A 13383-nucleotide genomic window follows, 5' to 3' on the forward strand; every position below is an offset into this window, starting at 1 on the left:
AAAGGGGAATGAAGACCTTCCTTAGAAGTTGTTGCTCGATTAAAAGGATCTAATGCATACAAAACCTTAACCTCACGGATTTTCTGAGGTATAAACTTTGCCACGGCATTTGTGGCTTAGCTCTTTGCTTTTCCCGCAAGCTTTTTTATAGGGAGAGAGTCAGGGGGTCGGTACGAAAAGATTGGTCCGCTCTGCAAAGCTTAGCTCCCCCCCCCCTATGTGGTCGGCCTAATTACTCTTTCTCATGATGAAACATCTCAATATCTGAGCACCTGCTTTTCTTGGCAACGTCCCTTTCAAAGCTTTAGTGTGGTTTTGGCGGTTATTGTTTCAAATCCAATCCTAATGTGACTTTTGCCTCGACAACACCAGAATGACAAAACAAAGCCATTTCTGGAATCTAGTGTTAGCCAACGACCGTTGGGACGCAATGCACAAGCCAAATCCACCGTTTGACGTGAGGTTCCTTTCTTCAAGGCCGATTTAGGGGTCTTTTCCGATAATTCACCCAATTTGAAGCAAAGATTGCCCGGACCGGGTCTCAGAGTCGTGTGCATAGGATCTAGTCTTTTCCAAGGACCGAGCCTAAGATGTAGCTATAAAACGGACCTGCGACTATCTTCCAATGATCAAGTCAGTATCCGTATTCAATAGAGATTATTGAGATAATAAGCACTTACAAACAATTGAACTTCAACCACTTTACAAGAGATTTGGGGTTGAAAACACAGCTACAATTTTTCATTTGATGATAATAACACAACTTCAGTTTATCTTGGTAGGGGAAGGTTCAAATGAAAACCACTAGTTATTGTGAAAACTAAAAAACTAACTAAAACCCACTAAAAAGGAGGGGGGAAGACTTTTAATGAAGGAGGGGTAAAATTGGAACAAAAAATATATAACTTTTCAAACATTTCTCATTTCTCCATACGTTATCATTTTAAAACAAAAATGGCACCATAAGATCACAAATTTTCTTATCTTTCATTCAAGTATATTCGAGCATATTTTTTATGACATAAAAAAAGATTTATGGTGTCGTCTTGTTTTCAATACTATTATTATAGTAGTGCACATGTGCAATATAACATGTACTACAATGTGCATTACATGCTTAAAATTAGTTTTTTGAGTCTTAGCTTTTAGGGTTAGTTTTTTTGGAGGTTTAGGATTAGGATTAGGTTTTTGGTTGTGGGGGGGAGGGGGGTTTAGGTTTTTGGGGGGTGGGGGGGGGGGGGTTAGGTTTTTTTCGGGTTTAGTTTTAGGTTTTCGGGAGGGTGGGGGGTGGGGGGTTTAGGTTTTTTTTTCTTGGGGGGGGGGTAGGCTTTTGGTGGGAGGGTGAATTTAGGTTTTTGGGGGGGTGGGGGTGGGGGGTTTAGGTTTTTGGGGGGGGGTGTCGGTGGGGGTGGGTTAAGTGGTTTAGACTTTCCGTATTAGTGCACATGTGCAGTACAACCAAAAAAAAATTTTTTTTTTTTGAAATTTTTTTTCCATATATAAAAAGTAGCGATTTTTCTAAAAAATTGTAAAAAAAAAAATTTTGTATGTTTTTTAGGTTTTTTTAAGCTTTTTTAGTTAGTTTTCGAGTTTTCACAATAAAAGTGGTTTTCATTTGAACCATCCCCTATCTTGGTATTACATAAGTTTTTGCTGGATTCAAACTAAAAGTTGAATAAAGAGTACCTAAAGGTTCATTTCTTTCATTCTTTTTATATATTATTGATCTTTGAAAAACCAAAATGACAAAATAAAAGATAATATATGTTTTTTTTTGCATTACTAACATTTACATTTATATTTATACTTACATTTATATTTATATTTAGAGTAAATTATAAGTTTTGTCCTTTATGTTTACACCAAACTGCAAGCGCTGTCCTTTAGCGCAAAAGTTGACAAGTTTTGTACTTTATGTTTCAAAATCTTGCACGGTTTGTCCTTTGAGCCTAACTCAGTCATATTTTTTGGTTAAGTATGGTCATGTGCCTTGCACATGAGGGCATACTTGTCATTTCACCTTCACAGGGGTTATTTTGTAAACACTTATTATTGAGGGACTATATCTACAAAACTGAAAAATATAAAAAAAAAAAAATTCTAAACTCTCTCCTTCACTGTAATCTAAGACCACCACAACCCAATCTCTCTCAACCCACCATTCCACCACCACCACCATCTCCAACCAACAACCGCCGTCATCACCACCGCCACCACCCTTCGTCATCTACAACCACCATCACCACATTCTCTAAATCAACTCCCCTACATAAAAACCCCCAAAACAATTGAGAGATATGACCAATTTTAATCAACTGAAATGGAACGGGAAGGTTTTAAAAATAAAATTATGAATGTAAAACAACACATAACCTGTAAGTGCAAGCAATTAGGTTATTTTGCTCCTTAATAATCTCATATGAGTTCATACCAAACACCCATATTGGTGCAACCGTATTATCAGATTCAACATGTTACTAAAGAAATGGATTATTATTGAATATATAGGTAATGGCAAATACATAAAACAGGGGATAACAGAGTACACAGCCAGAACATAAATATTATTATTGATTATCTTCAGTCACACCATTAAACCAAACACAAACAACAAATTTTCACACCCAACACCTTTTCATTCTATAAAAACAAACAAAAACACAAAATCCTACAACGAAAAATCAAAACTTGAACAACACCCACTTCAATTTCTCATCAATTTAACCAAAATTCAAGGGAAATATGAAAAATAAACCCAAGAACTAACCGGTTGTTTCAGAAACCGTAACCGGTCATCATCACTCTCTCCAAACAACGTAACCAGTTGTTTCAGAAACTGTAATCGGCGAATAACCTCTTGTTTCGGTAAATTCAATGAATCTATTTTCTGTTCCTCGGTTATCAGAGCTTTTGAAGACGAAACAACGGATTCAGGTTTTGATTTTGATGAATCGATGTTTGAGTTAAGGTTTGATATGTTCGGATCTAACAGATTTGAGTCGTTTTGGATTTGATTTTGACAGAGGCGTTTGGGTTCTGGTTCGTTTTTCTTTTTCCCGAAGCTTTTGGATCCGTTTGAAGACTTTCCGGCCGCCGGTTTCCTCCGAGAGTGCTTGACGTTTCTTTAGAAGCTCTTGTTTTATGAGATAAATGGCAATTTAGGGTTGATTCTAGGGTTTCTGAAGTTGTTGTTAGGGATGAGTGTTTGAAGCAGGTGGTTTTGTTTTTGGGATATAAATGGGGAATAAATGATTTGAGAGGGAATGACTATTTTACCCTCATATGCCTTGCACATGACATATTTTAACTAAGATTTCTAACCAGGTTTAGCCTAAAGGACCAAACGTGCAAGATTTTGAAAGGTAAAGGACACCGCCTGTCAACTTTTGGCTTAAAGGACAGCGCCTGAAATTTGATGTAAACATAAAGGACAAAACTTGTAATTTACTCTTATATTTATATTTATATATATTTTATATATTAACAATTGATGAAAGCTCTTAACAATAGTATCAGTTTTCAAGTCACTGATGACTGGTCATCTAAATTGCATCCCAACTCTCAAAACACCCATCTCCAAGTTCAACCAAATCAGCTTCCAGCATATTCTTCGTTCCCTTCAACAACCCTATTGTCCTTCCTTTAACCATCTTCCTTCCGTAAATCGTTGTTCGACTTAACAGACCCAATATTTACTTCTCTGTAGTGAAAAATCCAACCCAGTCTTCTTTAGCCCAACCCATTTACAATCTCTTAATTTTGTCCCAATTTTACATCGCTTCAAAAGAAACCCTAACTGTCGATTGTAGTAATGAGCTATTGAATACAAGAATCTTTGAATCTATTGCAGTCTTCGTCTCTTCCACCTGTCGATTGTCTACTCAGTAAGTCCGATTTCTATCTTTTAATTTATTGATTCTGCATCTTAAAGTTGAACCCTGAATTCAAACAAGGTTGTAGTCTCTCTGTTTCTGTTTCTTTTATTTTTTATTCTTGGTATTTATTAGTTAGTTTTATTTAAAATAAAATGTACATTAGGGTTGACTTCCAGCAGGCTCCTTCACTTTATCAAGTGTCAAATTGAACAACAGAGAGTAAATTAAAGATTAAATCATAATGATAGATGCTATTAATATATTATTGCTATTAATATATTATTATCCACAAATTCAAAAAAAAAAAAAAGCCAGTCTAATATCTGTAGCATCTTTTGGTATCAAAAACAAGAAAATAAGAGGTATGGTTAAAACCCGAATAGATGATTCAATTCAATATAAGTGTATTTTTGAGTGTTAAACATTGTGGTTTAAATGACATATACGACACGTATAGATAGATCTGTACATGCCGTATAGAAGTTAATTTTTTTAACATAAGGTTCGGTCCAGTTCTAACTTTCTTATACGTGTAGAAGTGTGTATTTAGTTTGGATTTGGGTGAGTGCATAGATCCACCACGGCTCAACTCCGTGTTCGTAGTGTTTCTTTTTTGTTTTATACAAAGGGTACCCAAAAAAATACGAGGGTACCCTTAACCAAAAAATAAGATACTTGATATTACTAAAATCCCATTTTTTTACAATCACAAACATTTTATAACCCGAAAACTTATAGAATCATTAAGCTCGGTTTTGGAAAACACCCAGCCTCATCTAGGTTTCCAGTCTCAATTTCGCGTCTCATTGTTTCCCTTTTAACAATGTCTTTGATCTGATTGTCCAGTTGGCGCTCTTTTTCCTCCAATAGTCTATTTGTGTTCCGGTGGTAGCCTACGGTGGTTTTGGCCGCTTCTTCTGTGCTTTTGTTTGTTCAGGTTAGTTACGGGTTTCTATGCTTAATTTCGGTATCATAATCTATAGTTTTGTTCTTTTTTTATGTTCTATGTTTAAAGTTTGTCTCTTCTTTGGGTTTTGGTTAATGCACACGAATTGTTCGATAATTTGTCTTCATAGATTTGCCTTTGAGGTTTCATTAAATGAATGTGATTATCATGTGTTTTGTAATTCAGTTATGTTTTTATTATATTAGCCAAGTAGGTTGCACAACTCTTTCTTGAACCGTTTATCCATGTATAAATATGTATGTGTCTATTATGTGGAGAGTTAACTTATGTGGTGGTCAGCTTAAAAAAATAAGTTAAGTGCCATCATAGGTGTGTAAGCTACTTTTTCTTACTTGCTAACACCTACATGCTCCATCTGTGACTTATCATTAAGACTTGCTTATTTGCTTATGACCACCAAGCATGATAGTCATCACCAAGTATTCTATTTTACGCATGTTATAAAAGAAAAAAAAGGCCTATAAGTTTAAGGTTTCATGCTCTGCTGTTGATTATTTTGTTGCTTCTTAATAATCTATAGTGACTTGTGAGTTTGTCGTCTTATAGGTTGCTATGTATCGGTTTTGCACATTCTGTTTGATCATCTTTTCGGTATGTTTGTTTTCTCATATATAAGTCATATTTACATTTCTTTTATGTTCATGTCTATTGTTTTATTGCATGTGGTTGGTTATGATCCGTATATGTGTTGTTGCTCTTATTAATAATATTTCGTTCTGCCAAAAAAATATTTAAAAATGAATACACTTGGTAAACGTAGAGGAATAGTTAGTTCACATGAAACAGGTGAAAGTTCTACAGCCCGTTCTTTTCATAGACAGTCACGGCGACAACGATTACTTAATGGTCCGTCTACATTATCATCTGAGGCTGTACAAAGGCCGCTTCCTTTGTATTCTGATTGTGGAGATTGTCGCTATGTTTGTGAATACTGCAGTGCTAAGTTTTGGTATGCAGAAAGGGTTGTACATTGGTCTCGTGTTGAGCATCCTCGCTATACTCAATGTTGTAAATTAGGGGCTGTAAGGTTGCCGTTTCCTATTCAGCCGCCTTCCGTCATCAAGCAATTGTTTGAGGACAGTGATTTTTTGGAAAATATTAGAGCATACAATAGCATGTTCTCTATGACATCGTTTGGGGCGGACATTGATGAGACAGTTAACGATGGTCGTGGCCCTTATGTTTTTAAGATATCAGGACAAGTTTCCCACTGGATTGGGTCTTTGTGCCCACCATCTAATGAGAAGCCTCGGTTTTTGCAATTATACATTTATGATACCGAGAACGAGGTTTCAAACAGGCTCCGCTTTTTTGGAGACTCAACTCAATGTAGTCTTTCTGCTGATATTGTTAAAACACTTACTGATGTGTTAGCCACCCATAATAAGTACGTGCATGTTTTTAAAAATGCTAAGGAGATGGCTGATCCAACTGAGAACAACTACTTTGTACGCCTTTACAACAATGTACCTGATAGAAGATATGGCCCCCCCTTTCCAGGTACCTTAGGCGGTATTGTATGTGGTGATGACGCTAACTCTAGCGAGTACGATATCATCGTACACTCAAAGGACGGAATACCTCAAAGAGTTAGTAAGTTACACCCATCTTATATGCCATTACAGTACCCATTGTTGTTTCCATTTGGTGAAGAAGGCTGGTCACCACGTTTTCATTTGCATCAAGTTCATAGTACCAAAGAGAAGAGGTTGACGGTTAACATGTATTATAGTTATCAAATCCACGATCGAGCTGGTATCTATTCTCTTCTTTTACATGGTGGCCGCCTATTTCAGCAATACTTAGTTGACGCGTATACATGTGTTGAACAAAATAGGCTCACCTACTATAATACACATCAAGATCAGTTACGATCTGAGTATATTGCTGGTGTCTATGATGCTATTTCTAGAGGTGATACAGAATCCCGCGAAATAGGCAAACGGATATTCTTGCCTGCTTCATTTACTGGTGGCCCGCGATATATGCATAGACATTATCAAGACGCATTAGCGATTTGTAGGGTTCATGGCAACCCTCAATATTTCATCACATTCACCTGTAATGTTAAGTGGCCTGAAATTACAAGATACATGGACAACATTGGCAGCAAAAATTCTCAACACCGTCCTGACATTATAGCTCGCGTTTTTAAGTTAAAAGTAGCAGATTTCATAAAGTTTATGAAAACTGACAAAACCTTTGGAGATGTCGCAGCATGTAAGTCCCTTTTCTTATTACGATACAAACATGAATTGCTTCTCCTATTTTATACACACATCACAATATTATTTATTTCCTATAATGTTTTGTAGACTTATATACAATTGAGTTTCAAAAAAGGGGATTACCACATTGCCATACTTTATTGTGGGTGACGGAAGCTTATAAAATACAGGATGCTGCTGCTGTTGATAATTACATTACAGCTGAATTTCCCGATCCACAGTCAGAAGCGTGTCTGTATCAAACAATTACTGAATGCATGCTTCATGGGCCTTGTGGTTTGTTAAACCCTACCGCTCCATGTATGCGTGAGGGTAAGTGTTCAAAGAATTTTCCAAAATCTTTTCAACCTGCTACAACATTCGACAAAGATGGATATGTTCATTACAAAAGGAATGCTGGTATTCATCATGTGTTGCGAAGTGGAATCCGCGTTGATAACGGTTATGTAGTTCCATATAATAAACGCTTGTGTAGCCGTTTTAATGCACACATAAATGTTGAATATTGTGGCTGGAACATGTTGATCAAATATCTATTCAAATACATCTCTAAAGGAGTTGATCGTATAAGATTTGTTATACAGAAATCTGAAAATGATGCAGCTTCCACATCTGCTGAGTCAACTCCTGTCATCAATGAAATTCAGAATTTTGTTGATGGCCGCTTCATTTGTCCACATGAAGCATCTTGGAGAATTTTGAACTTCCCTATTCATGAACGTGATCCTGCTGTTCAAATCCTAGCTGTTCATTTAGAAAACATGCAAAATGTTACCTTCAAGGAAAATAGTCGTTTGCAGGCAATCGTTAACAACCCATCTTTTGGAAAAACAACATTAACTGAATGGTTGAATAACAATTGTAAAGAGCCAGAGGGATTGCACCTTACATACAGTGACTATCCATCTAGGTTTTGGTGGGAGTCTTCTGGTAAAGGATGGATTCGTAGAGCCCGGTTAGATAGCACAGCCATTGGTCGACTTGTATACGTACATCCAACAGCTGGCGAATTATTCTATTTGCGTATGTTACTTTGTCATCAAAAAGGCTGCAAATCATATGCGGATATTCGTACAGTCGCACATGTTACCTACACCACCTTTCGGGCAGCGTGCGAGGCTTTGGGGTTGATAGGCGACGATAAAGAATGGTTGGAAGCCTTCACTAATGCATCCTCATGGGCCACGTCCTCAGAATTGAGGTCCCTATTTTGCCACCTGCTTCTATTTTGTGAAGTCAGCAACCCTTTAGTTTTGTGGGAGTCTCAATGGAGAAAAATGGCCGAAGATCTGTTACGTACTTTAAATTCCGATGCTACAAACCCATCATCCTTCATAAACGATAATCATTTACAACAACAAGTGCTGTTGGAGCTTCAAAAAATCCTCAATTCTTCGACCCCATCAAAGTCGCTTCAAGATTTTGGTTTGCCGCTGCCATCAGAAACACTTCTTGCTATCTTAAAGAATAGACTCCTACTCGAAGAAACAAGCTATGATAGATCTGCATTGCAAGTTCAACACTCTGAGATGCACTCGCAGCTTAATGCAGACCAACTTAGTGTTTACAATGCAGTCACAACAGCACATATTAACAAAGCTCAAATATTATTATTTGTTTACGGTCATGGAGGCACAGGGAAGACATTTTTATGGACTACAATACTCTCTTACTTTAGATCTATTGGAAAAATAGTACTGGCAGTCGCCGCTTCAGGAATCGCATCACTTCTTCTACCTTCAGGGAGGACTGCGCATTCACGTTTCAACATTCCCATAGATCTATCGAACGAATCTACCTGTAATATTAAGAAGAATACTCAGCTTGCAAACCTTCTCAAGCAAACATCAATAGTGATATGGGATGAAGCCCCTATGAGTGACCGATGTTGTTTTGAATGCTTAGATCGAACACTCAAAGATATCCTAGAAAATGACACACATTTATTTGGCGGCATGTCAATACTTTTAGGTGGAGACTTTCGACAGACACTTCCGGTTAGACCAAAAAGCACAAGATCACAAATCCTAGCTTCAACTTTACCAAACTCTTACTTATGGCCATCTTTTAAAGTATATACATTGCATCACAATATGAGGCTTACAAACAATAATGATACATCAACACAACCATCATCAACATTCGCTTCATGGTTACTAGACATTGGAGATGGTGAAATAGGGCAGCCTGATACAGAGGATCCTCATAATACAAAAATTGTTCAGATTTCAGACAATTTTTTAATCCAACAAGATCAAAACGGCCTACAATCTCTAATAGAGTTTGTATATGAAGATGCGATACTCAGAAATCCGTCTGCCACAAACATGTCAAACAGGGCAATTGTTTGTCCAAAAAATCAAACAGCAGATGAAATAAACAACTTGATTTTGACTATGACTGCTGGTGAAGCCAGAACTTATATAAGCTATGATTCTATGATACCTCACACGCAACATGCATCAGATTTAGAGACTTTATATCCACAGGAATATCTTAATCAACTTACATTTCCTGGCATTCCTTCCCATAAATTAGTTTTGAAAGTAAATACCCCAGTCATGCTACTTAGAAATATAAACCAACCATTAGGCTTATGCAACGGCACACGTCTGTTAGTATCTCAGCTGTTACCAAAAGTAATAGAAGCATTTATAATTACAGGTGTCTCAATAGGAAAACGTGTGTACATACCTAGAATTAAATTCATTCATAAAAATATAGATTTACCATTTGTTTTTACAAGAAGGCAATTTCCAATAAAAGTTTGTTATGCTATGACCATAAATAAAAGTCAAGGACAATCTCTCAACAAAATTGGTATCTATCTTCCACAACCTGTCTTTACACATGGCCAACTATACGTTGCTTTATCTCGTGCGACATCCCCAAATTCACTTAAAATGCTAATCACTTCTGCAGAAAGCACTACGTTGAACACAACAAAAAATGTTGTCTTCCGCGACCTGTTGAGTCAAGTAAATAACAATCAGGTTGTTGTTGTTGGCCGTTTGCATACGTATATCATATATGATATATATTTACATCATACACTAACTATTATTGCAATAGCATATGCATTCCGTTATTCTCTTTAATAATAATATACAATTACGTTTTCTATTGTTTGCTGCTGAAACAGATGCACATAAATGAAAATCAAGACAATCCTGGCTCTACAATACAGTTCTGCAACGACAAAGATTGAAGTCTGTGTGTCAAGAAAGTAGCACCTTACTTCAAATCCTATAAGACAAGGTTTTCTTTATCGTTCACAATGTATTACAAATACCACATTTACAACTAACACTAACAACATTTCTATCAGGGGGATGCTATCCAAATTTTAGGCAAAAAGCAAACCAACCTTATGGTGTAGTAAGATTTAGAGGTTTGGTGTACGATAGTGGTGATTACTCATCGGAATCAACACTTCTGGTGATGGAACATGTCCGACGACAAATCGCGAGGGACAACGAAAGTCAATGCCAGTGTTCAGGTGCGTTATTTTGCCTCTTTTTAACGCTACTTAGTTTTCCTATGATTTCTGGTAGGCAAAAATAAGAAGGGTTTGTTTCTTTATTTTTGATGTAGTTTTTATCCCTTTATTCAGCAATCTTTATTGATTTTGGAGTAATGATAGCGATCACTTCGAACTGCAAAGAGGACTCAATGGCAATGAACAATGGCAAATATGTTCGGTTCACACCAGAACATTGCCCAAAACCGTGCTCACAACAAAAACAAGTCATTCACGAGTGCCCTATCCTCTCAAACATCGAGCCAAAGTAGATCAAAGTCCGGTTTCAGAATCGAAGGTCAAATCTATTTTTTTAAATAAACTCTTCACTTTGAAACAACCCTTTCCGATGTGGGAATAATTAATTAACTAATTCATAAGGCACAAATTTTAGCTTTATAAGAAGCCTATGCAGATAGAATTGAACCACCAGTCACCTTCCATTGTTCTTGTCTTCTTAATGTCACAAAAACATTAAATTTGGATTTTTGAGGTAAAAATGGCAGGAGGGGATTATTCAAGTGAAACGAAGCTTCATCAAACACCAACATGGGCTGTTGCTGGTGTATGTGCAATTATCATTATCATCTCCATAGCTTTAGAAAAAGTTCTTCATAAACTTGGAAAGGTAATTCCTTTTTTAAATTTGCTTATTTTTGTCCTTCACTTCTGTTCATTTTTGAAAGAAATATTTAAAAGAAACGTAAACTGTGTCTGTATTGTATGAACCACTGAACCATTTGAAAATAACTTTATTTTGAGCTAGCTTGGTCGAGTAGCGGCTCCCGGAGTGGGATCACTCCAGCGGGTGGGAGGACCGTGCACTATCCCCCCCCTACTTGGCCTTCTTTAAGATTGATTACCAACAATAAACCCACGCTGCACAGATTATCTTAGCCATTGGAACAAAGCTTCAAGCCATCTTGACAATAATGGCTATTGAAATAAAGGAAAGACATGCAGTTGTCCAAGGGATTCCTCTTGTGAAGACCTCTGATAAATACTTTTGGTTCTCGAGGCCGAGCCTAATGCTTCATCTCATACACTTTGCTTTGTTTCAGGTACTTATCGAAAACTCTGGGAATTTGATCACATATTTCTTTATTCTCATGTCACTAAGGTAGCGTTCGTTTCATGGAATGGAATGGAATGGAATTAGGAAGTTTTTCTTTGTAAAATTGATCTTGGTTGGGGTAGGGAGGAATTTGAAATCCCATGAATTTCATTGATTAAAGAAACTCATGGGATTTCAAATTCCTCCCTCCCCCAACCAAGATCAATTTTACAAAGAAAAACTTCCTAATTCCATTCCATTCCATTCCATGAAACGAACGCTACCTAATTGTTTTACTGAATTATTTGTGCTCATAGAATGCTTTCCAGATTACTTACTTCCTTTGGATTTGGGTAACACAAGTGCTATATTTATATATATATGTACTGACGTTTTTTTTTTTTTTTTTAAACTTGGATAACACTAGATTGCTTCATGTGCTTGTGCAGTATGAGTATGGTATCAGTTCTTGCTTCCATGACACTATGGAACTTGTGATTATAAAACTTCTTATTGGGTATGGATTACATTTTAACAAAAGTGATTGCATAACCGAGTCACTGGTTAGAGTGTTTGCTGATGGAATGGTTTGTTTAATGTAGGGTTGGAACTCTAATCTTGTGCACCTATATAACACTTCCACTATACGCGCTTCTATCACAGGTTAGTCTACGTTGAATAAGTTATATTCATCGATTTGGACTGTATTCCAGTTACATTGTATCAGATGGACTTTGTTAATTTGAATATGATATACATATACTAAACACATGATATATTGATGTGCTACATGTGTAGATGGGGTCCAACATGAAGAAATCCATATTTGACGAACAAACTGCTCGCGCCCTGCAAAATTGGCGAATGGCGGTGAAGAGGAAGCATGAAGGCAAGGGTGGAAACTCCCCAAACCGATCAGTAGGGAATAGTCCTACTGCTAGCCCCGTTCATTCACCTTTCCACCCGACAACTGCAGCTACACTCCACCGTTCAAAGACAACCGGTCAGCCCACACGCTTTGCTGCCCATGATGACACTAAAGTGCTCAATATCTTGTCGGGTTATATATTGATCTTCCGGTTCTTGCTCAGATTGATTTACTTCATTAATTGGTTCATTGTTAGCGTTTAACTAATGCATCAGATTTCAAAGCTTTCAAAGCTGAACCGCTTTCTCATGAATCATCTACCAGACACTTGATTGAATCGACGGTTGTTTGTCACAGTGATCATGAGATTAAGTTAGATCTATCAACTCAACAAGAAGTTGAAACAAGAAATCAGGCATTGAAATAGTTGAAAACTGCATTAAAGATGTTTATATTCACAGGGTTTATGCTTACATTTGTTATTTGTCTAAATATATCTTCTTGTATAAATGTGTATACAGAAAATTCTATATACTCTTAAAACCCTATGTCGGTGTTGTCCTTTCATAGGTTTTTTTTTCTAGCAAGTTTTGAGGGTTTTTTTTTACGTTTTCGTCCCTTATGCTTTGTGTATTGTTTCTTAAATACCAACTTCTTTTGTAAATTTTTTATATTATGTTTTTACCCCTTGCACTATTTTTTTGTGGTTTTGTTTTTTTTACTTATTTTTTCCCATCTCCTGTAATGTACGTTTTCGGCCCTTATGCTTTGTGTATTGTTTCTTAAATACCAAGTTCTTTTGCAATTTACAGTTTTCGTCAACGTTTAAACTTTACGTTTTTACCCCTTGCACTATTTTTTTTCTTTCTTT

General features: G+C 36.7%; 2 protein-coding genes across 7 annotated transcripts; both read left to right on the plus strand.

The window, feature by feature from the left end:
• Nucleotides 1–3519: 3519 nt before the first annotated feature.
• On the plus strand, nt 3520–13099 carry LOC110893806 (MLO-like protein 5). 6 transcript variants are annotated; one of them, XM_035980722.1, is made up of 12 exons: nt 3520–3884; nt 4722–4812; nt 5389–5433; nt 10213–10328; nt 10399–10569; nt 10665–10888; nt 11097–11218; nt 11478–11651; nt 11962–11997; nt 12094–12161; nt 12247–12307; nt 12443–13099. In XM_035980722.1, the coding sequence occupies exons 6-12, from the start codon at nt 10756–10758 to the stop codon at nt 12773–12775; spliced, it is 927 nt and encodes a 308-aa protein (XP_035836615.1). In that variant the 5' UTR covers nt 3520–3884; nt 4722–4812; nt 5389–5433; nt 10213–10328; nt 10399–10569; nt 10665–10755; the 3' UTR covers nt 12776–13099. The 6 variants fall into 6 exon arrangements, 4 of the variants coding, with proteins under 4 accessions (XP_035836615.1, XP_021996629.1, XP_021996631.1 ...); XM_022140937.2 differs by having other exon boundaries at nt 10684–10888; XM_022140939.2 differs by lacking the exon at nt 11962–11997 and having other exon boundaries at nt 10684–10888.
• On the plus strand, nt 5442–10190 carry LOC110896235. Its single transcript, XM_022143699.2, has 2 exons — nt 5442–7062; nt 7158–10190. The coding sequence occupies exons 1-2, from the start codon at nt 5580–5582 to the stop codon at nt 10166–10168; spliced, it is 4494 nt and encodes a 1497-aa protein (XP_021999391.2). The 5' UTR covers nt 5442–5579; the 3' UTR covers nt 10169–10190.
• Nucleotides 13100–13383: the final 284 nt, after the last annotated feature.

Source organism: Helianthus annuus, chromosome 12 (assembly GCF_002127325.2).
Source record: "Helianthus annuus cultivar XRQ/B chromosome 12, HanXRQr2.0-SUNRISE, whole genome shotgun sequence".
In the NCBI taxonomy this organism is placed as follows: domain Eukaryota; kingdom Viridiplantae; phylum Streptophyta; class Magnoliopsida; order Asterales; family Asteraceae; genus Helianthus; species Helianthus annuus.

Excerpts from the sequence above, each read along its gene's own strand:
- LOC110896235 (XM_022143699.2), top strand. The coding sequence starts at position 5,580 with ATGAATACACTTGGTAAACGTAGAGGAATAGTTAGTTCACATGAAACA. Across the intron at positions 7,063-7,157 it reads CTTTGGAGATGTCGCAGCAT|ACTTATATACAATTGAGTTT; the intron begins GTAAGTCCCTTT and ends AATGTTTTGTAG.
- LOC110893806 (XM_035980722.1), top strand. The coding sequence starts at position 10,756 with ATGGCAAATATGTTCGGTTCACACCAGAACATTGCCCAAAACCGTGCT. Across the intron at positions 10,889-11,096 it reads GTCCGGTTTCAGAATCGAAG|GAGGGGATTATTCAAGTGAA; the intron begins GTCAAATCTATT and ends TAAAAATGGCAG. Across the intron at positions 11,652-11,961 it reads TACACTTTGCTTTGTTTCAG|AATGCTTTCCAGATTACTTA; the intron begins GTACTTATCGAA and ends TTGTGCTCATAG.